This window comes from Salvelinus sp. IW2-2015, linkage group LG31 (genome assembly GCF_002910315.2).
Source record: "Salvelinus sp. IW2-2015 linkage group LG31, ASM291031v2, whole genome shotgun sequence".
Classification (NCBI taxonomy): domain Eukaryota; kingdom Metazoa; phylum Chordata; class Actinopteri; order Salmoniformes; family Salmonidae; genus Salvelinus; species Salvelinus sp. IW2-2015.
The window spans coordinates 13,824,975-13,846,597 of NC_036870.1; the positions used below are offsets into that span (position 1 = coordinate 13,824,975).

The 21,623-nt window shown below is 42.3% G+C and overlaps 1 protein-coding gene across 1 annotated transcript in view; it reads left to right on the forward strand.

Moving 5' to 3' along the window:
* The first annotated feature begins 2,362 nt into the window (after window positions 1-2,362).
* The window catches only part of LOC111956113 (thrombospondin-3b), a 31,474-nt gene continuing 12,213 nt past the window's right edge, over window positions 2,363-21,623 (forward strand). Inside the window, exons 1-3 of the mRNA XM_023976555.2 lie at window positions 2,363-2,753; window positions 17,436-17,642; window positions 18,560-18,813. Of these exons, the coding sequence (XP_023832323.1) occupies window positions 2,669-2,753; window positions 17,436-17,642; window positions 18,560-18,813 (546 nt within the window). The 5' untranslated portion in view covers window positions 2,363-2,668. The remainder of the gene's footprint in view (window positions 2,754-17,435; window positions 17,643-18,559; window positions 18,814-21,623) is intronic.

The window sequence follows — 21,623 nt, forward strand, 5'->3', positions numbered from 1 at the left end:
AATCTGGCGTCCTTCTATACCCCACAGTCTGTGTTCAATTGAACTATTTTACGCATCTATTGTAGATACACTACACAACAAAAGTATGTGGACACCCTTCAAATTAGTGGATTTGGCTATTACAGCCACACCCGTTCCTGACAGGTCGAGCACACATCCTTGCAATCTCCATAGACAAACATTGGCAGTAGAATGGCCTGACTGAAGAGCTCAGAACGCCACCTTTCCAACAAGTCAATTTGTCAAATTTCTGCCCTGCTAGAGTTGCCCCAGTCAACTGTAAGAGTTGCCCCAGTCAACTGTAAGTGCTGTTCTTGTGAAGTGGAAACATCTCGGCGCAACAACGGCTCAGCTGCTAAGTGGTAGGCCACACAAGCTCACAGAACGGGACCGCTGAGTGTTGAAGCGCGTAGTGTGTAAACATCATCTGTCCTCGGTTGCAACACTCACTACCAAGTTCCAAACTGCCTCTGGAAGCAATGTCAGCACAAGAACTGTTCGTCAGGAGCTTCATGAAATGGGTTTCCATGGCCAAGCAGCCGCACACAGGCCTAAGATCACCATGTGCAATGCCAAGCGTCAGCTAGAGTGGTGTAAAGTTCGCCGCCATTGGACTCTGGAGCAGTGGAAACGCGTTCTCTGGAGTGATGAATCACGCTTCACCATCTGGCAGTCCGACGGACCAATCGGAGTTTGGCGGATGCCAGGAGAACGCTACCTTCCAGAATGCATAGTGCCAACTGTAAAGTTTGATGGAGGGGGAATAATGGTCTGGGGCTGTTTTTCAAGGTTCAGGCTCCTTAGTTCCAGTGAAGGGTAATCTTTACGCTACAGCATACAATGACATGCTAGACAATTCTGTGCTTCCAACTTTGTGGCAACAGTTTGGGGAAGGCCCTTTCCTGTTTCAGCATGACCATGCCCCGGTGAACAAAGCGAGGTCCGTACAGAAATGGTTTGTCACGATCGGTGTGGAAGAACTTGACCCTGCCTGTACAGAGCCCTGACCTCAACCCTATTGAACGCCTTTGGGAGGAATTGGAACACTGACAGTGAGCCAGGCCTAATCGCCCAACATCAGTGCCCAACCTCACTAATGCTCTTGTGGCTGAATGGAAGCAAGTTCCCGCAGCAATGTTCCAACATCTATTGGAAAGCCTTCCCAGAAGAGTGGAGGCAAAGGAGGGACTAACTCCATATTAGTGCCCGACCTCACTAATTAAAGCCCATGATTTTGGAATGAGATGTTCGTCGAGCAGTTGTCCACATACTTTTGTTCATGTAGTATAGAAACGTCATAAATAGAGCATCAGACACAATTCGTTATAGTCTACAGAGCAGACAATCATATATTGTCTCCACAAAACATTTCTATCTGAATGTTATGTTACGTTACACTCTCCTGAACAAGCCCTGGTTCTTGCTCTTCTGAGGTTGCATATAAACAATGAAATTCATACACACTCAATAATATGCTGATAAATGTCTCCAACTGACAACAATGTTTGTGTGTTCTATGATGATCTACATTTGAGGCAACCACTACGAGGAGGGGGATATTATTTTCACCATATGTTTTGTCTCGACATGAACCTTTTGACCTGTCTGTGTTGCCATTTTGTACAATGCAGGCCAAAACATTGCCAATGAGACATATTTGGATTAGATCAATCACACTAATTATACTTTAGGTTAAACAGACTCTCAAGAATCAATCTGCAACCACTTTATTTCAGAAAAGAAAAGTATAATCTGAAGGCATAAACCCATATCCATGACAATCTCAGCAGTGGTACTTAGGCCAAGAGACAATAAAAACAAATGTTCATAAATACATAAGATCATTCTGGAAGACGCTGGCAGGTCAAATTTGGCTGTTGGCTCTGGTCTAATAGGATTGTCAATTCAATCCTGTGGGATTCTTTTTTTAATAAAATGGTGCTGTTTGTTGTTAAATGAATATCCCTTATTTATGAGAGCTCAACCCTTACAAAAAAGATTGCAGTCAGAGGGCAGTATAACTGCAGTTAGAATGCAGTATACTGCAGTTATTCTGCAATTACTATGTCCAAAATACCAGAGTCCACTGCAGTTACTGCACTTTTACTGCAGTTTCAAAACTGCAATCTTTTTTTGTAAGGGAATGAAACAAGTCTTATGCACACAAATGAATCTGACTCATTGCACCATAATAGAAAATGCAGTGTGATTGCAGTCATGTACAACAAGTAAGCAGTCTTATAATTGTCCGTTTATCATTAGGCTATGCAAGCTGGAGACAGTGAGCGCACAGAGGCAGTAAAACTTTTATTTGATTGACAAGCATCGTTATATTGCCCTGTTCACTGTCTGTAGTAGCTCGCAGCCCATCTCATGTTTCTCATTTGGGAGATGAGGAAAGTGTTCGGCGCAGCACACCCCAAGCTCCTCGGATCACGAGTGAGACCCGCTGACATCTTTCACCTTCACCCGAAGCATTCTTCTGCCTGGCGCGCGGAGTGCGACCGTGCGAGACAACATTTCTTGACAACCCATCCGCGCTGGTCAGCGTGCCCGTCGAGGAGTCTTCACACAGTTCCACTCGCGTTTCTTTACTTCGGTGGAGTCACAGTTGAAAAGTTAGACATTAGGTTATTTGGGCAACGTTCATAAACGTTGTGCCTTTACGATGGATATGGGGAGGCTTATGCAACATTTTCTACTTGTGAGCGCGTCGCTTCTCTTGGGCTTCAGCAGGTCTTCAGAAATGCAAGGTAATTAAAAAATATTACTCATGCTTTGACAAAGTATTATTCTGATGTTAGTTTTCATTGCAATGTTAGTGAAGCCCCTCTGCATCGTTCACTGACTGTGTGCCACAACTTCTGTAAAATAATTCAATAGTAAAAAGGCTAATGATTACTGTTGTAATTCCTATCAAATTCACTAGAATTTTGAATGAAAGCGGTGTTGAGGCATTCTAATTAGGCTACGTTCAATTTGCCCAATTATAGACCCGAGTGTCTAAAAAAAACAAATGGACACTGCTGTGCCGGACACGAAATGAGCGCTTTTCTGAACTGCTTGCAATCGCTCATCACCTCGTTCAATATTTGGGGTCATGCAAATTGAAGGACCACACCACAAAAACGCCCCAGTTGCTTTTTGCATACTACATAATCCCTATCATTTTACATTGCAATGTCATGTGAATAATACAATGCATTCGGAAAGTATTCAGACCTCTTGACTTTTCCACATTTGGTTACCTCACAGCCTTATTCTAAAATTGATAACATTTTTTTTTCTCTCATCAATCTACACACCGTTAAATCTAACAATTTAATCAATTTTAGAATAATGCTGTAACGCAATAAAATGTGGGAAAAGTCAAGGGGTCTGAATACTTTATGATTGCACTGTAAATGACACATATTAAGCATACATTTGCTTTATAAAGAGCTCTTAAACTTGAAATGGTAAACGTCTATAGCCTATTATTTTTTAAACTTAATTTTGGATACAAAGGCTGCTGTCTCTATACAAGACAAAATAGATGACCAGATGTCCGCTATTTGCTGTTAAGATAGCAATAGGATTCCACCAGTGAAACAGTAAACAGTCATGGATCCACCTCCCACTAGTAGGTGGTTGCTGAACCATATGGTGCAATTGAGCCAAACAATAGACGATGGGCATAGTTTTTCACAAGGACCTGTCCACAATGATGATGCAGCGATCGAATGGATGTCACCTCAAGGTGTGTGTGTGTGTCTGTGTAAATGTCAACTATGACCCACTGAGAGTGAGGAGATAGTTGAGATATTCTAATTACACCTGTCCATCATACTGATTTCTAATGGGTACTGGCCCATACAACAGTCCTTTTAAAGAGAAGGACCACCTCACAAATTCTTAACCCCTAGGGTCATTGCTGCTCTGCCTTTCCATTCACAAGGGCTGCTTTCAGTGGGACTGAACATTCAGAATGATGTAGCTAGAAATGGTAGGTATAGACTACTCACTCTATATAGACTAGACTCACTCTTCACCTATACAATTGAGAATCTGTACTATACGGTGCATTTCTATCTGCAGTGCTCAGCATTCTGCTCTACTAATCAAGCCCACCCCACTCAGTAGCATTGATAGGGGAATGAAGAGGGTGTCCAGAAGGAGACCTTTTGGTATGGATCACAAGGTAGAGGGTGATAACATTTATATATACACTGCTCAAAAAAATAAAGGGAACACTTAAACAACACAATGTAACTCCAAGTCAATCACACTTCTGTGAAATCAAACTGTCCACTTAGGAAGCAACACTGATTGACAATAAATTTCACATGCTGTTGTGCAAATGGAATAGACAAAAGGTGGAAATTATAGGCAATTAGCAAGACACCCCCAATAAAGGAGTGGTTCTGCAGGTGGTGACCACAGACCACTTCTCAGTTTCCTATGCTTCCTGGCTGATGTTTTGGTCACTTTTGAATGCTGGCGGTGCTTTCACTCTAGTGGTAGCATGAGACGGAGTCTACAACCCACACAAGTGGCTCAGGTAGTGCAGCTCATCCAGGATGGCACATCAATGCGAGCTGTGGCAAGAAGGTTTGCTGTGTCTGTCAGCGTAGTGTCCAGAGCATGGAGGCGCTACCAGGAGACAGGCCAGTACATCAGGAGACGTGGAGGAGGCCGTAGGAGGGCAACAACCCAGCAGCAGGACCGCTACCTCCGCCTTTGTTGCAAGGAGGAGCAGGTGGAGCACTGCCAGAGCCCTGCAAAATGACCTCCAGCAGGCCACAAATGTGCATGTGTCTGCTCAAACGGTCAGAAACAGACTCATGAGGTGGGATGAGGGCCCGACGTCCACAGGTGGGGGTTGTGCTTACAGCCCAACACCGTGCAGGACGTTTGGCATTTGCCAGAGAACACCAATATTGGCAAATTCGCCACTGGCGCCCTGTGCTCTTCACAGATGAAAACAGGTTCACACGCACATGTGACAGATGTGACAGAGTCTGGAGACGCCGTGGAGAACGTTCTGCTGCCTGCAACATCTCCAGCATGACCGGTTTGGCGGTGGGTCAGTCATGGTGTGGGGTGCATTTCTTTGGGGGGCCGCACAGCCCTCCATGGGCTCGCCAGAGGTAGCCTGACTGCCATTAAGTACCGAGATGAGATCCTCAGACCCCTTGTGAGACCATATGCTGGTGCGGTTGGCCCTGGGTCTCCAATTGCAAGACAATGCTAGACCTCATGTGGCTGGAGTGTGTCAGCAGTTCCTGCAAGAGGAAGGCATTGATGCTATGGACTGGCCCGCGTTCCCCAGCCTGAATCCAATTGAGCACATCTGGGACATCATGTCTCGCTCCATCCACCAACGCCACGTTGCACCACAGACTGTCCAGGAGTTGGCGGATGCTTTAGTCCAGGTCTGGGAGGAGATCCCTCAGGAGACCATCCGCCACCTCATCAGGAGCATGCCCAGGCATTGTAGGGAGGTCATACAGGCACGTGGAGGCCACACACACTACTGAGCCTCATTTTGACTTGTTTTAAGGACATTACATCAAAGTTGGATCAGCCTGTAGTGTGGTTTTCCACTTTAATTTTGAGTGTGACTCCAAATCCAGACCTCCATGGGTTGATAAATTTGATTTCCATTGATAATGTTTGTGTGGTTTTGTTGTCAGCACATTCAACTATGTAAAGAAAAAAGTATTTAATAAGAATATTTAATTCATTCAGATCTAGGATGTGTTATTTTAGTGTTCCCTTTATATTTTGAGCAGTGTATATACATTACCAGTCAAAAGTCTGGACACACCTACTCATTCAAGGGTTTTTATTATATATTTTTTTAAAGTCTACATTGTAGAATAATAGTGAAGACATCAAAACTATGAAATAACACATATGGAATCATGTAGTAACCAAAAAAGTGTTAAAAAGATTCTTCAAAGTAGCCACCCTTTGCCTTGATGACAGCTTTGCTCTGGAATTCTTGGTCACCTCCCTGACCAAGGCTCTTCTCCCGATTGCTCAGTTTGGACAGGCGGCCAGCTCTAGGAAGAGTCTTGGTGGCCCCAAACTTCTTCCATTTAAGAATGATGGAGGCCACTGTGTTCTTGCAGAAATGTTTGGGTACCCTTCCCCAGATCTGTGCCTCGACACAATCCTGTCTCGGAGCTCTACGGACAATTCCTTCGATCTCATGGCTTGGTGTTTGCTCTGACTTGCACTGTCAACTATGGGACCTTATATAGACAGGTGTGTGCCTTTCCAAATCATGTCCAATCAATTGAATATAACACAGGTGGACTCCAATCAAGTTGTAGAAACATCTCAAAGATGATAAATGGAAACAGGATGCCCGAGTTCGATTTCACATCTCATAGCAAAAGGTCTGAATACTTATTAAGGTATTACTGTTTTTTATTTTATATATTTGTAAAAATGTCTAAAAACCTGGGGCCTCCCGGGTGGCGCAGTGGTCTAAGACTCTGGGTTCGAGCCCAGGCTCTGTCGCAGCCGACCGCGATCAGGAGGTCCACGGGGCGACGCACAATTGGCCTAGCGTCGTCCGGGTTAGGGAGGGTTTGGCCGGTAGGGATATCCTTGTCTCATCGCGCACTAGCGACTCCTGTGGCGGGCCGGGCGCAGTGCACGCTAACCAGGTCGCTAGGTGCACAGTGTTTCCTCCGACACATTGGTGCGGCTGGCTTCCGGGTTGGATGCGCGCTGTGTTAAGAAGCAGTGTGGCTTGGAGGACGCATGTGTTTCGGAGGACGCATGGCTTCCGACCTTCGTCTCTCCCGAGCCCGTACGGGAGTTGTAGCGATGAGACAAGATAGTAACTACTAACAAATTGGATATCACGAAATTGGGGAGAAAAGGGGGGTTAAATTWAAAAAAAAACTGTTTTTGCTTTGTCATTATGGGGTATTGATTGATGAGAAACATTTCATCCATTTTAGAATAAGGCTGTAACAACAAAATGTGAAAAAAGTGATGGGGTTTGAATACTTTCCGAATGCACTGTATATTATGTGAGCTAAACATAAAGATAAAAAATATATCAAAGTATTTTTTGTTGAATGTTTTAATGTTACTGCCCCCACTACAACAAAAAAATACTGAAATACATGTATTTTTGTCCTTGTAACATTTAATTGAAATACTGTCGAATTCCATTCATTCATATGGAGGACTGCTCCTTCTGAGGAGTGCCAATATGGCCGACTGGTGGCTTCAAAGCCTCTCATTGGCCAATACATAGTATCAGTAATCCAGGGTTTATATACATAATTTTTTAGAACCCGGGTCTCCTACACACCACGATATTGTGTTAACCCGCTGAACTAAAGCCTAGGCATTAGGTTCATTACTAACTGGTGATTTGGTAAACCATGCAGAGATAAGTACTGTAACTGCCTGACACCTGAACGTTTTAGCTTAGTTGGCTATTCTTCTGGTGTTCAGAAGAACTGCGTTTGAATGCAGTTGGTCACTATACTTGACATAATTCAGACTGAACAAATCCTGCACTGTGAAACTTTTCCCTGTAAATTTACAGCTATATACTGGCACCATAGTTACCAGTTTAATACTGTAATTTTGCTTTAAGTAAAAATCATACTGTAAATTATATTACAGCATCACTGCTGTAAAGCAAAATTACAGTATTAAACTGGCAACTGTGGTGTCAGTATAATGCTGTAAATTTACAGGGAAATACCTACAGTAATATACAATTATTTTACAATACTAAAAGCATTGCAGTTTGTCTTTAGAAGACAGCTAAAATTGTAAGAAAAACAATACGTGTACAAAAATATTTACTCAAATTCATAACATGAATTTCACATGAATTGCACTTTAACCATAAAGAACAACATTTGAAAAGAGCAACATTACAACTCCAGATAGTAGGGGAGAGAAAGAGAGAGAGAGAGAGACAGAGAGAGATACAGTGATAAGAACATTGACAAATACTGGCCAATAATGTACTTCACCATACAAACCAAAACATCAGAATAGGTCATTCTTGAATATACAGGATTATGTACGAAAAAATCTACTCTAAACAGATCAATGAAAAATAGGAAAACAACAGTTGAACAGGGAGGCATTTTTACAAAAAACTATAACAAGAACTGCTTGCCTGCCTGTCTTTGAGAGAGAAATGAGAGAGAGATCAAGAGAGAAAGGGGCTGAGAGAGAAGGATGATAGAGAGGAGCGAGCAGGGCTAGACTGGAGCCAGAGAAGCACGCTACCGCAAGTCAAAACAGGCTCTGGGATGGCACAAGCAGATCATTTGTTGACCCAACCTTCATGGCAGGATTTCGTTGGGCAGGATTTCTGAGAGAATGAGAGATGCTCGAATAAAGTCTCAAATAAATCTCGGTGGCATGCAGATTATCACCCCAATCTTTGAAACTCTGATCCTCCTTAGCTCTGATACGTCAACTAGGACAAACATGGAAATAGAAAGAATAGAAAGAGAGAAATTGCTATTACTATGACTACTACTACTACTATTACTATTACTATGACTACTACTACTACTATTACTATTACTATGACTACTACTACTACCATTACTATTACTATGACTACTACTACTACCATTACTATTACTATGACTACTACTACTACCATTACTATGACTACTACTACTACTATTACTAATGCTATGACTACTACTACTCGCTGGGTAAAAAGGCAGATGACAACTGACAAATAAAGTTTGTGTTCATCAGGTGTGTGTGTTTGTGTACTTACATGTTGGAGTTTTTCCACTCAAACTCCTTCAGGTCTGTGAGAAAGCATGTAAATTGGCAATGGCTTCCTCTGAACGACCTTTCCGGTCTTGCGGCTCACTTCTGCTTTCGCTGTGCATTTGTTTCCTTCAGGGTTTATTCAAACCAGGAACCTGCCCAACCCAACATAAAATATATAAAATCAGTTGAGGCATTGAAAAAATAACAATAAGAAATATTATTGAAATGTAACTAACAAATGCTAAATGTAAGTGTTGGATCAATGAATGTTCAATGCTTACCTCTGTATCAGCTCCAAGGCTGCAGAGGTCGACTCCTGGTAAAGTGCTGCTAAGCAGCTAAGTTGGACTCACTGTCCATAACACAGACCACTCTCCCCTCGATAGACACCATCCATTTTGAGGAACCCAATAGAGTATTTCCTGAAATACACAAAAGTAAGGYTGTTAGTGTATACTTACTAGACATCTCTAGATAGCTACCACAATACCATATATTTCTGTTCCACCTTAAATCAAATAAATGTATTACCAAGCATGATCATCCTTGGTGTGTCAAGGAATTTGCGCCTCAACATCAACCCGAGTTGCAGTGACCTAAAATCACAAAACATACATATACAAAATATTAAAATCATGTGTAATAGTACAGTATAAACACCATTAATCATATATAAACTTTATAAGTCTAAAAACACTATTCCTTACATCTGCCAAGAGGAGCAGAGATGTGTCCTTCTCTTTGAAGTGGGTCATCAACAAAAGAATGGGAGCTGTTGCTGTTAGATCGTCATTGCCTTTGATGTAACCGTCGATTTCATTCAGCAGGCACTGGATCTCAGTCCTCAACCTCGTCTTTTGGCTTTTAAAAAAGTTGACAATTCTCTTACCCTTGTTCAGGAGAGTTTGAGTCAGGCGACTGTCAATCACGATGCCAGTGAGGGTAGTGAAGTGGTCGCAGAGCCATAACTTGGTGAAAAGGAAAGGCCACTGTTCCTGGAGGTCACTGATGCTTGGAGGAGGACAAGTGTCCTATCCATTGTTACAGATCCTATATATTCTTAATTTTCTTCAAAAAAAATACAAAGAAAAAGAGTATGTTAGGCTGTGCGCTACACTCCATACCAGCACAAGAGGATAAACAAACAATTTACAGAAACATTTGTATATTTGTGTACTTTTATGTATTTTTGTCATTTCCGTCCCTTTTAATGCATATGCCTCGCTCCATCATAGTATAAACCATTTATTTTGATGGCAAACAAACAAATTATACACAGAACCTTTTTAACCTTGTGTGTGTGTTTACACTCTTAGAAAAAGGGTTCCGAAAGGGTTCTTTGGCTGTCCCCATAGGAGAACCCTTTTTGGTTCCAAGTAGAACCCTTTTGGGTTCCATGTAGAACCCTCTGTGGAAAGGGTTCTACATGGAACCCAGAAGAGTTCTACCTGGAACCAAAAGGGTTATACATGTACAGTGGGGAGAACAAGTATTTGATACACTGCCGATTTAGCAGGTTTTCCTACTTCCAAAGCATGTAGAGGTCTGTAATTTTTATCATTGGTACACTTACACTGTGAGAGACGGAATCTAAAACAAAATTCCAGAAAATCACATTGTATGATTTTTAAGTAATTCATTTGCATTTTATTGCATGACATAAGTATTTGATCACCTACCAACCAGTAAGAATTCCAGCTCTCACAGACCTGTTAGTTTTTCTTTAAGAAGCCCTTCTCTTCTCCACTCATTACCTGTATTAACTGCACCTGTTTGAACTCGTTACCTGTATAAAAGACACCTCTCCACACACTCAATCAAACAGACTCCAACCTCTCCACAATGGCCAAGACCAGATAGCTGTGTAAGGACATCAGGGATAAAATTGTAGACCTGCACAAGGCTGGGATGGGCTGCAGGACAATAGGCAAGCAGCTTGYTGAGAAGGCAACAACTGTTGGCGCAATTATTAGAAAATGGAAGAAGTTCAAGATGACGGTCAATCACCCTCGATCTGGGGCTCCATTAAAGATCTCACCTCGTGGGGCATCAATGATCATGAGGAAGGTGAGGGATCAGCCCAGAACTACACGGCAGGACCTGTTTAATAACCTGAAGAGAGCTGGGACCACAGTCTCAAAGAAAACCCTTAGTAATACACTACGCCGTCATGGATTAAAATCCTGCAGCGCACGCAAGGTCTCCTTGCTCAAGCCAGCACATGTCCAGGCCCGTCTGAAGTTTGCCAATGACCATCTGGATTGATCCAGAGGAGGAATGGGAGAAGGTCATGTGGTCTGATGAGACAAAATAGAGCTTTTTGGTCTAAACTCCACTCGCCGTGTTTGGAGGAAGAAGAAGGATTAGTACAACCCCAAGAACACCATCCCAACCGTGAAGCATGGAGGTGGAAACATCATTCTTTGGGGATGCTTTTCTGCAAAGGGGACAGGACGACTGCACCGTATTGAGGGGAGGATGGATAGGGCCATGTATCGCGAGATCTTGGCCAACATCCTCCTTCCCTCAATAAGAGCATTGAAGATGGGTCGTGGCTGGTCTTCCAGCATGACAACGACCCGAAACACACAGCCAGGCCAACTAAGGAGTGGCTCCGTAAGAAGCATCTCAAGGTCCTGGAGTGGCCTAGCCATTCTCCAGACCTGAACCCAATAGAGAATCTTTGGAGGGAGCTGAAAGTCTGTATTGCCCAGCGACAGCCCCGAAACCTGAAGGATCTGGAGAAAGGTCTGCATGGAGGAGTGGGCCAAAATCCCTGCTGCAGTGTGTGCAAACCTGGTCAAGAACTACAGGAAACGTATGATCTCTGTAATTGCAAACAAAGGTTTCTGTAGCAAATATTAAGTCTGCCCTTTTCTGCATGTATCAAATACTTATGTCATGCAATAAAATGAAAATTAATTACTTAAAAATCATACAATGTGATTTTCTGGATTTTTGTTTTAGATTCCGTCTCTCACGGTTGAATTGTACCTATGATAAAAATTACAGACCTCTACATGCTTTGTAAGTAGGAAAACCTTCAAAATCGGCAGTGTATCAAATACTTGTTCTCCCCACTGTATCTGGAATCAAAAAGGGATCTTCAAAGGGTTCTCCTATGGGGACAGCCAAATAACCATTTTAGGTTCTAGATAGCACCTTTTTTTCATAACAATTACATAAATATGTTACATTTACATTTATCAATCAAGATCTCACCTCTTTGGTTGAAGGACTGAAGCAATTCCCGGCACTATATTGGCGTCAAATGGTATTTTATGTCCTCCGGCTGAACATATTCAAGGTCGTTAATATTCTCCACTCCAACATTTTCCCTCAGATGCTCCGACAAAGATCTCACCATCTTGGTCTCCAACTCGAGCAATTGGTGTTTAATTGCATCTTGAAGACCCTCCATGCCTACACTGGTTTAAGGAGAGCACACTGAGTGATGCAGGGAAACAACAGAGAAACCTGACACTTCATAAACTGGTAGTGGGTAATAATTACTCAGTCTATCTTTATTAACACACACATAATTAATCAGAGAATCTGGTACAAAATGAACCCCGAGATCAACCAGTGACACAGACTGATACACCCCAACAATGAAATGGACCTGTGATTCTGTGACCGGAATCAGTGAGATCTTTCCAAATGTGTATCCCTCATCCTTTTCTTCCATTACAACAAGGCCTTTAGTGTATGTTGTTCATTTGTATACCATTTTAGACACCTCTGCAGTGCTTTGCTTTGTGAACCCTTTTGACTGTCCAGCTCCCTGAATAGAATTGTTATATAATTGCTCCTCAAATTAATGCATGACCCCAACAACTTTGATACTATGTGGAAACAATTGGCCGCTGCATAAGTAAGATTGGAGTAACTGGTGGCTCTCGGACAAGCTTTCTGGCACACTCCTTGAAGTAAGAGTGCTTGCTCTCAAACCTCAGTGTCCACAAACGAATGAGACGCCCAAATTGCAGGATGAGGTCGGGGTAGTGTAACAAGCAGTGATGCTTTGGTGCAAGGGCACTCCTCTACCCCACAAGAACTGTAGTTCGCCATGTTTCTATGGTTTTTTGCATGTGTAATGAATGCTTTAATATTTAGGAAACAGAAATCGCAGGATTTACACCTGTACATTCCCAATAAAGCTACTACCAGCTACCAGCCAGCCTGCAATATGAAAATTACACTACCCCCAGCCACCAAATTGCATGCACACACCAAAAGAGCTATCAAGCTCTACATTAATATGCAACTTATGCCAACCACACAATCTAAACAAAATAATTATAGACTACAAGGTTAAATAAAATATCAGTCTGTGCCTGATGTTTCAGATATCATTCATTTAACGTTGCATAATTAATGGTTGATAAGGATCACTTCTGAAAGATTAGCAAAAGCACGAGGAAAATTCAACTCACGTGGGAAAAATGCCACGACCATCGCCCTGAATAATGCTAGCAAGCTAACCACACAATCTGAAGAAAATAAAAGATAACTTTAATATCCTTCAGGGTAAAATATCAGTCTGTGCCTGTTGTTGCTGAATTTATTAATTTAATGGACTAATAAGGATAACAAAAGCATAGGGGGAATATTCCACTACACTTTTGCTAAATCACACGCACCCCGAGACTGAATAGAGCTAACGTTAACCAGAGATATTTAGAGAAAGGTGTCCAATGGAGTTTGCCATCTTTGAGCTATAGCTAACGTTAGCAAGCACCATTCCCCTTTCATCTGAGAGTTCCATTCCTCTCATTCCAACTACAGAATCATCCAAAAAGTATACATCCTAAATACTAGATGTGTATTCGACATAGCTAAACTCTTGCTCCCTCSCTAGACGAACTGTATTTTTGTCCGGTGAAGCCTATGACCACTTTGCCACTAATACCATAGCGTTAGCACCATGTCACCCATGTCATGCACCCACCGGTTAAGTAGCCTATCCAAAGAAACACACATATGGATTTCTGCACGTTGTTAATACTAAAATGATTTGCTCTATAGCTACAATATCACTGATTATTGTACCAGCAAGAAAGATCAACGCAACAGACCGACATGTCATCTTGGCTATACTGTTAGCGAACACAATCCAAACAAGCTAACGTTAGCTATATAGAGGATAGTTAGCTACTAGTTAGTAGCTTAGTTAAGGAAACCTGCAGTAGGTATATAGAAGTATATAGTATATGGAATTAGTACATACAGTTGAAGTTGAAAGTTTACATACACCTTAGCCAAATACATTTAAACTCAGTTTTTCACAATTCCTGACATTTAATCCTAGAATCCTAAAATTCCCTGTCTTAGGTCAGTTAGGATCACCACTTTATTTTAAGAACGTGAAATGTCAGAATAATAGTAGAGACAATGATTTATCTCATCACATTCCCAGTGGGTCAAAGTTTACATACACTCAATTAGTATTTGGTAGCATTGCCTTTACATTGTTTATCTTGGGTGAAACATTTTGGGTAGCCTTCCACAAGTTTCCCACAATAAGTTAGGTGAATTTTGGCCCATTCCTCCTGACAGATCTGGTGTAACTGAATCAGGTTTGTAGGCCTCCTTGCTTGCACATGCTTTTTCAGTTCTGACCACACATTTTCTATAGGATTGAGGTCAGGGCTTTGTGATGGCCACTCCAATACCTTGACTTTGTTGTCCTTAAGCCATTTTGCCACAACTTTGGAAGTATGCTTGGGGTCATTGTTCATTTGGAAGACCCATTTGCGACCAAGCTTTAACTTCCTGACTGATGTCTTGAGATGTTGCTTAAATATATCCACATAATTTTCCTGCCTCATGATGCCATCTATTTTGTGAAGTGCACCAGTCCCTCCTGCAGCAAAGCACCCCCACAACATGATGCTGCCACCCCCGTGCTTCACGGTTGGGATGGTGTTCTTCGGCTTGCAAGCCTCCCCCTTTTTCCTCCAAACATAACGATGGTCATTATGGCCAAACAGTTCTATTTTTGTTTCATCAGACCAGAGGACATTTCTCCAAAAAGTACGATCTTTGTCCCCATGTGCAGTTGCAAACCGTAGTCTGGCTTTTTTTATGGCGGATTTGGAGCAGTGGCTTCTTCCTTGCTGAGCGGGCTTTCAGGTTATGTCGATATAGGACAAATTTTACTGTGGATATAGATACTTTTGTACCTGTTTCCTCCAGCGTCTTCACAGGGTCCTTTGCTGTTGTTCTGGGATTGATTTGCACTTTTCGCACCAAAGTACGTTCATCTCTAGGAGACAGAACGCGTCTCATTCCTGAGCGGTGTGACCGCTGCGTGGTCCCATGGTGTATATACTTGCGTACTATTGTTTGTACAGATTAACGTGGTACCTTCAGGCGTTTGGAAATTGCTCGAAAGGATGAACCAGACTTGTGGAGGTCTACAATTATTTTTCTGAGGTCTTGGCTGATTTCTTTTGATTTTCCCATGATGTCAAGCAAAGAGCCACAGAGTTTGAAGGTAGGCCTTGAAATACATCCACAGGTACACCTCCAATTGACTCAAAATATGTCAAATAGCCTATCAGAAGCTTCTAAAGCCATGACATCATTTTCTGGAATTTTCCAAGCTGTTTAAAGGCACAGTCAACTTAGTGTATGTAAACTTCTGACCCACTGGAATTGTGATACAGTGAATTATAAGTGAAATAATCTGTCTGTAAACAATTGTTGGAAAAATGACTAGTGTCATGCAGAAAGTAGATGTCCTAATGGACTTGCCAAAACTATAGTTTGTTAACAAGAAATTTGTGGAGTGGTTGAAAAACTAGTTTTAATGACTCCAACTTAAGTGTATGTAAACTTCCGACTTCAACTGTACCTAGCAGCTGCTCAAAAATATGTAGGTGACTTTTCAATGAAAATACAAAATAGCTCACGTAGAACAGAAAGCTGATTTTCTCATAAGTCTTCCCTCACAGACCGTTTGGCGCACCGTTTGGCGCGGAGCATCGCATTAGTGGAAATCAATTCTGTTCTCAGGGCAGGCCTGGTTGTAAATAGGTTCGAGTCATGTCGGGAACATTGTTAGCGTTTTAGCTTTCCCTAACTTTAACCTAATTATCGTAACCCACTGCGTTAATTCTCGTAACCTGCTAAGAAAAGTACCGTAACTTCTGCTAGTCAAAACCGGCAGACCTGCCCTGAGAAGTACGAGATACAGCTCTCTTTCTCGCTCTCACACACACACACACACACACACCACAGACCGCTGCCAACTACAGTAGTGTTCGGGTACTACTGTAAAGAAATACATTAAGTTAGAGTAATTTTACAGGAGGCTTACAATTACAGTTAATAACACTATTTTTCAGCATGTTACCCATAGTGGGCCTGTACTATAAGGGGGGAAGGTATGCAGAGAACGGCACCCACAAGGGGACTATTGGTGGTTAGAGCCACCCCTGATGTCTTTGGCTTTAGTGTCATGCAGACTGCTGAATTTGCAGCCACCAGGGAGGCAAGAGAACGATTAGAAAGAGGCTGGTATGTCTATGAGATTATTCTGCCATGTCTCTCATCTCCCTCTCTCTCTCTCACTCACTCACACACACACACACACCTGGACGAGAGAACAGGCAAAACACTCGTAGGGGCCTTGTTTATCTCATTTATCTAGGCCTTGTACATACAGCACTTGTTACTTTACAAGTGAGAACTTCTACATTTCAGTTTTTGTTTGCTGCACACATTTGCAACTCATGAAGCTACAAGCATTTTAAGACTTTCCCTGTCATCTGCACAGTTTGTTTCTCCCTACTGTATTTCTAACCTCTCAAAGTGTTTCCAATATGTTCAGACACCTAGAAAAAAGCAAAGGAACGTACTGTATATTGCAGCCCCACATGAGGCGCTATTGCTAAACCCTGGCCATTAACCTATGTTTATAAGACCAATAAATTTCACCATAAATGGAGAGACATCTCATAAAGAAAAGATTCCAGCAGCACCCAGTTCACCGACAGACATAAATTCTGCCACCAACAGTGACAGCAAAGGCTGGTATTTTCTGTAAGATGTGTTAATTTTGCGGCAGGGGCAACAGACCAGAACGAAGAGGCATTGAGTTTGTGTAAACCTTCCAGTGGCATTAAACTCAAAAGGATGAATCGCCCATTGTCAATAAATTCATCCTTTCTCTTTTTCTCTCACTGCATCTCTCTGACTCTCTCCCATATACATTTTTTGGTGTCGCCTGTTTCGCCTTCTTTCTTTTGTGTATGCCTATTATCTCTCTATTGCAATATCCCTCTTGTTCTACCCTTTGCATCACTATCCATCCCTCCTTTTTTTCACACCCTACACATGTGCACACTTAATTTACTGCAGTGGGCTAAATCAGGGTCACACAGTGTTTCTTGGTAGTCTGAAACAAATCTACTTTGAAACAAAAGTATACACCTCACAAACATGGTTACAGGCTTAAAAAAAAGAAGACACCTGTTCCATGTCAGATATAGAGTTGAGTATTCAATTTCGAGTTTGCATCCCAATATTATACTTTATATACATCACAGAAGACTGAAATTTAACAAAAACGTTTGATATAGAAACACTGGATTTTCGGTGGCTTTTCCACCCATGAGGCCATGGTCATTTGACTGCATTCAAACTGGACCACCATCTTTCAGTGATTGACATGCTGGAGCTGCACGACGCCAAGCAGAGTGCGTCCGCGGTGGGGAAGATGTCGGGGGCTCTGGGCTTCGTGTCGGACCTGTACCTGGTGTCCACTCTGCGACTGCCGCACAAACTGGGAGGAGTGCTGCTGGGCGTCTACAACAAAGACGACAACAGGAAGTACCTGGAGGTGGCCCTCATGGGCAAGGTCAACAAAGGTAGGGTATTGTCAGTAGAGGGGATAGAGAGGGAAGTGTGGTAGATAGATATTTTGGTGTGGCCTAAATTGATTATCTTCAAGGCCTATACCTAAGACACAGTCCCCCAATCCCAATCGACCCCTAGCCATGCTCCATTGACACTTGGAGATCTGAGAGGGTTGTATAGTTGCAAAACAATGACCAATATGCATGTTGTTGTTTTTTCATATGGTGCTCTCGTTCTACAAACTGTTCTATGTAGGCTAGCTTCAATGATGCTCGGGGTTGCCTGATCTCTAAATTCTGGGTCCATACATGTTAAGAGAAGGGATTAAGATATCCTAGAACGAGGAGTGGAACCGGAACATGGAGCTCCACTCTCTTTCTTTGCAAATTACGGGCAAGTTCATCTCAGTTACCTAGAAGTCAAATTATCTCTCGAAAATGTGTACAAAAAATGGGGGGGGGGGTCCATTAACAATTGTTAACAATTGTGATTGCCTTTGTAGAAAGCGAAGTCTCCTCCCCCTTTCAAATAAACTCTCGGCCGAACCCCTCCCTTCTGCTAATTTCAATCGTGTTAATCTTGAGCAAAAATAACTTTTTGGGTTTTCATGAATTTTTACGATTCAGCCAATTTTGACTTTGTGGCTATGGAACAACGAAAACCCAAAACTAGGAACTACTGTCCAATAGATATTAGTGGAAAGTCTATGTGCCAAATGTCCCCTCCTCTTCCAAAATTCGAAAGATGCTAACACCTGTGAAATCATGATTTGTCCAAATAACCAGTGACGCAAAAAACCAAACGCAGGAACTACTGCTGCTCGTTATCCCTCGCATTCCATTCCTTCCAGACAAATTCTATGGTACCATAATTCCGTGGATCTGCCGACAAGAGATTACCTGATGTTTTAATCCTCTATATTTCTCAGTTCTGGTGCGCTATGTACGTGAGGACGGTAAACTCCACACAGTGAACCTCCAGAACCCCGGCCTCTCCGACGGACGCACCCAGTCACTCATCCTCCACGTGGGTGGGCTCCGACGAAACCACCTCCACATGGAACTCTATGTTAACTGCCGATTGGCCGACTCAGCACAGGTCCTGCCGTCATTTGTCCAGCTCCCATCAGAGGCGGAGTCTGTGGAGATACGCAATGGGCAGAAGGCCTATGCCAGGCTACAGGTGATAAAACACAACTTTTTGTTTTTCTAAGTTCCCAGCAGTCCTAGACTGGAGTTAAAGGTAGACTCAGAAATAAGAAATCATCATACACAGTGCGGCATCCTGCTTACATAAATCAACAACATTTCAATCTGCCTTAGGTCTTCCACTATTGGCTCTTCCCAATGTGGGCATGCCTCAAGGGAGTGCAATAATCGGGAAGATCCAATATAGTTTTTGTGAAGCAGAAAGTGGCACGGCTGCAAATTGTCATATTGCTTAGTCTACCTCTATTTCTTCAGAGCACGCTCTCAGACCGTCTCTAATCGTACTTCCTAATGTAACAGTATAACTTTAAACCGTCCCCTCGCCCCGGGCGCGAACCAGGGACCTTCTGCACACATCAACAACAGTCACCCACGAAGCGTCGTTACCCATCGCTCCACAAAGGCCACGGCTCTTGCAGAGCAAGGGGAAACCCTACTTAAGTCTCAGAGCAAGTGACGTAACTGATTGAAATGCTAGTAGCGCGTACCCGCTAACTAGCTAGCCATTTCACATCCGTTACACTAACTTAACCATTTTTACTACACTACTTTAAGACTAAAGCAAATACAGGGAGTATTCCGGATCCCCATAGAAATCATGTAATTAGGTCATTCATTTGGCTATACAGTACATGAAACACAAACCCAGCCTGCCCACGATGATAGACAAATTCTTCATTTTACGAGTGTCGCTCATTTATGGTTGTTTTACATGCCTAATCTTCTGTCCACAACTGACATCTATGCCACTTAAGCAAATTGCCTATATTTGTCATAGCTAATAAGATGTTGTAGACATTAGTTTTCACAGGCAACTTCAAGTTTTGTGAGCAGTTAAATGTCTACTTTCCTATGAGCACCTTTTCATCCAATACATGGAACAGAGCTGAGCTGCACATCCTATCTATCAGCTACATGTCTATGGCTCATGCTGAAGCTTAAATGGAGAACTAGTTAGCTGTAACCATGTGGTGCTGTCAGCATGTATGACTATCTGGCTGATAGATGCCACACTCGCTGTGGACAAAGAGAGGGCTGTGTCGGGATGGATGAAAGAGAGAGAAAGGGAGGGAGGAATGAAAGATCTAAAATGAGAGGGTACACTGCAGCTATTGTTCCTAGCTTGTGTCTCTTATCTTGAATGGGCCGCTCAGGTGATATGCATGCAGGTGTACACGGGTACTGACCAGGATCATGTTCACTAGCCATAAAACAGAAGGAACGGTCGGAAGGGGAGTTAAACAGGGGAGGTACTATCAGAACTTGTCCAATAAGAAACAGTTGTTTTCCGTCTCACAACGTTTTGATAATTTTTGGCCACGGTGTGCCCCAATGAACACAACCCAGAGCATGTGCCTCAATATGTCTAAGTAAGACTTGGGGTCATTGCTCCCTCTAATTGTTTTCGGACACTGAGCAAATTACAGGTCTGCTGAACTTCCTGCAAGTGTTTACTGTGAACACTGAGGCTGTACCCGCTTTAAGTTACAGTTTTAACAGTGGTCAGGTAGGCTACTATGGCTATTTGATCATAATGTAGACCTACTGTACCGGAGTGGCCTACCATAAGCAATTTTTGGGAGAAAATGCACCCCGTAACATTTTAACATGGAAACAGCTGTTCTATCATTTAGCCTACAGTAGCAGCCAATGTGTGGTGTTCAATGTAGGCCTACATTCCAGGAGACTTTAAAAAAACATTAATCTGTTTATCCACTTGTCCTTCAGACAAGGAGGTGACAGAAAATGTTGTTATATTGTGTTTGATGCAAAAAAACACTTTACAAAATAAAATGCATTATTATTCGGATACTATTATTATTATTAAAGAGAATCAGACAAAAATGTATGCTACCCTCTGCCTATTGGCTACTTATTTGATTATTCAAGCCTGTCTCAAAATAAAACAATGCCGCTTTAAGACATAAAAAAGTTCTTTACCTGACGCGTTTTTCAAAGATGACTAGAAATGTACACGTTTTGTGCTCTTGTAGGAAGTAATCACTCTCCCATTTCTGACAAAAAAATTGCTATAACTGGGGTAAATAACGCACTAACTAGCAAAGAAGATAAACAAATATACACACGTGGATACATGCAGCTCTAGCCTTGATCTCAAACAAGCGCATGTACTCCCGACCGTGATTGTCATGTTGCATTGAAAGTGCCTAATATGACGTTGATTCGATCACAATTCCCACAGTAGATGGAAATGTTCATAGTGTTAACTAACGGGGGAAAACTCTAAAAAGTTCAGTTCAATCTCGTGCTTCTCTGAACGGGCTGTTATTTCTTCTTTGCGGCAGTATATGCCATTTAGCAGACTCTTTTAGTCCTGGAGGAGCTGCAGTCGGGGGATCTGTAGAGAACATTGCCTGGGTTGGTTGCATAAACATAGTCTTAGGCCTAGACATTGATTTAAAGTGGTAGTTTACGCCAAATACAAATTAGCATGAATTTCCACTTACCATGCCCCTTTGTGTGTGAGAGAGTTCAATAAGACTGCGCACACAATTTAAAGCCGCAATATGTAACTTTCTAGGCAACCCAACCAAATTCACATTAACGTGTGAGTTATAGATCTGTCATTCTCATTGAAAGCAAGTCTAAGAAGTGGTAGATCTGTTCTATTTGTGCTATATATCTGCTATATATCCCGCACTTAAGTCTCTTTTTTGCATCAAACCAAAGATTTTTTTATAACTAGCCCAAGGAAGACCAAGGCCTGTAGTTTCCAATGGAACCAAATTAATCATAGTGGGCAGAACAAGCAAATAGGTGGGT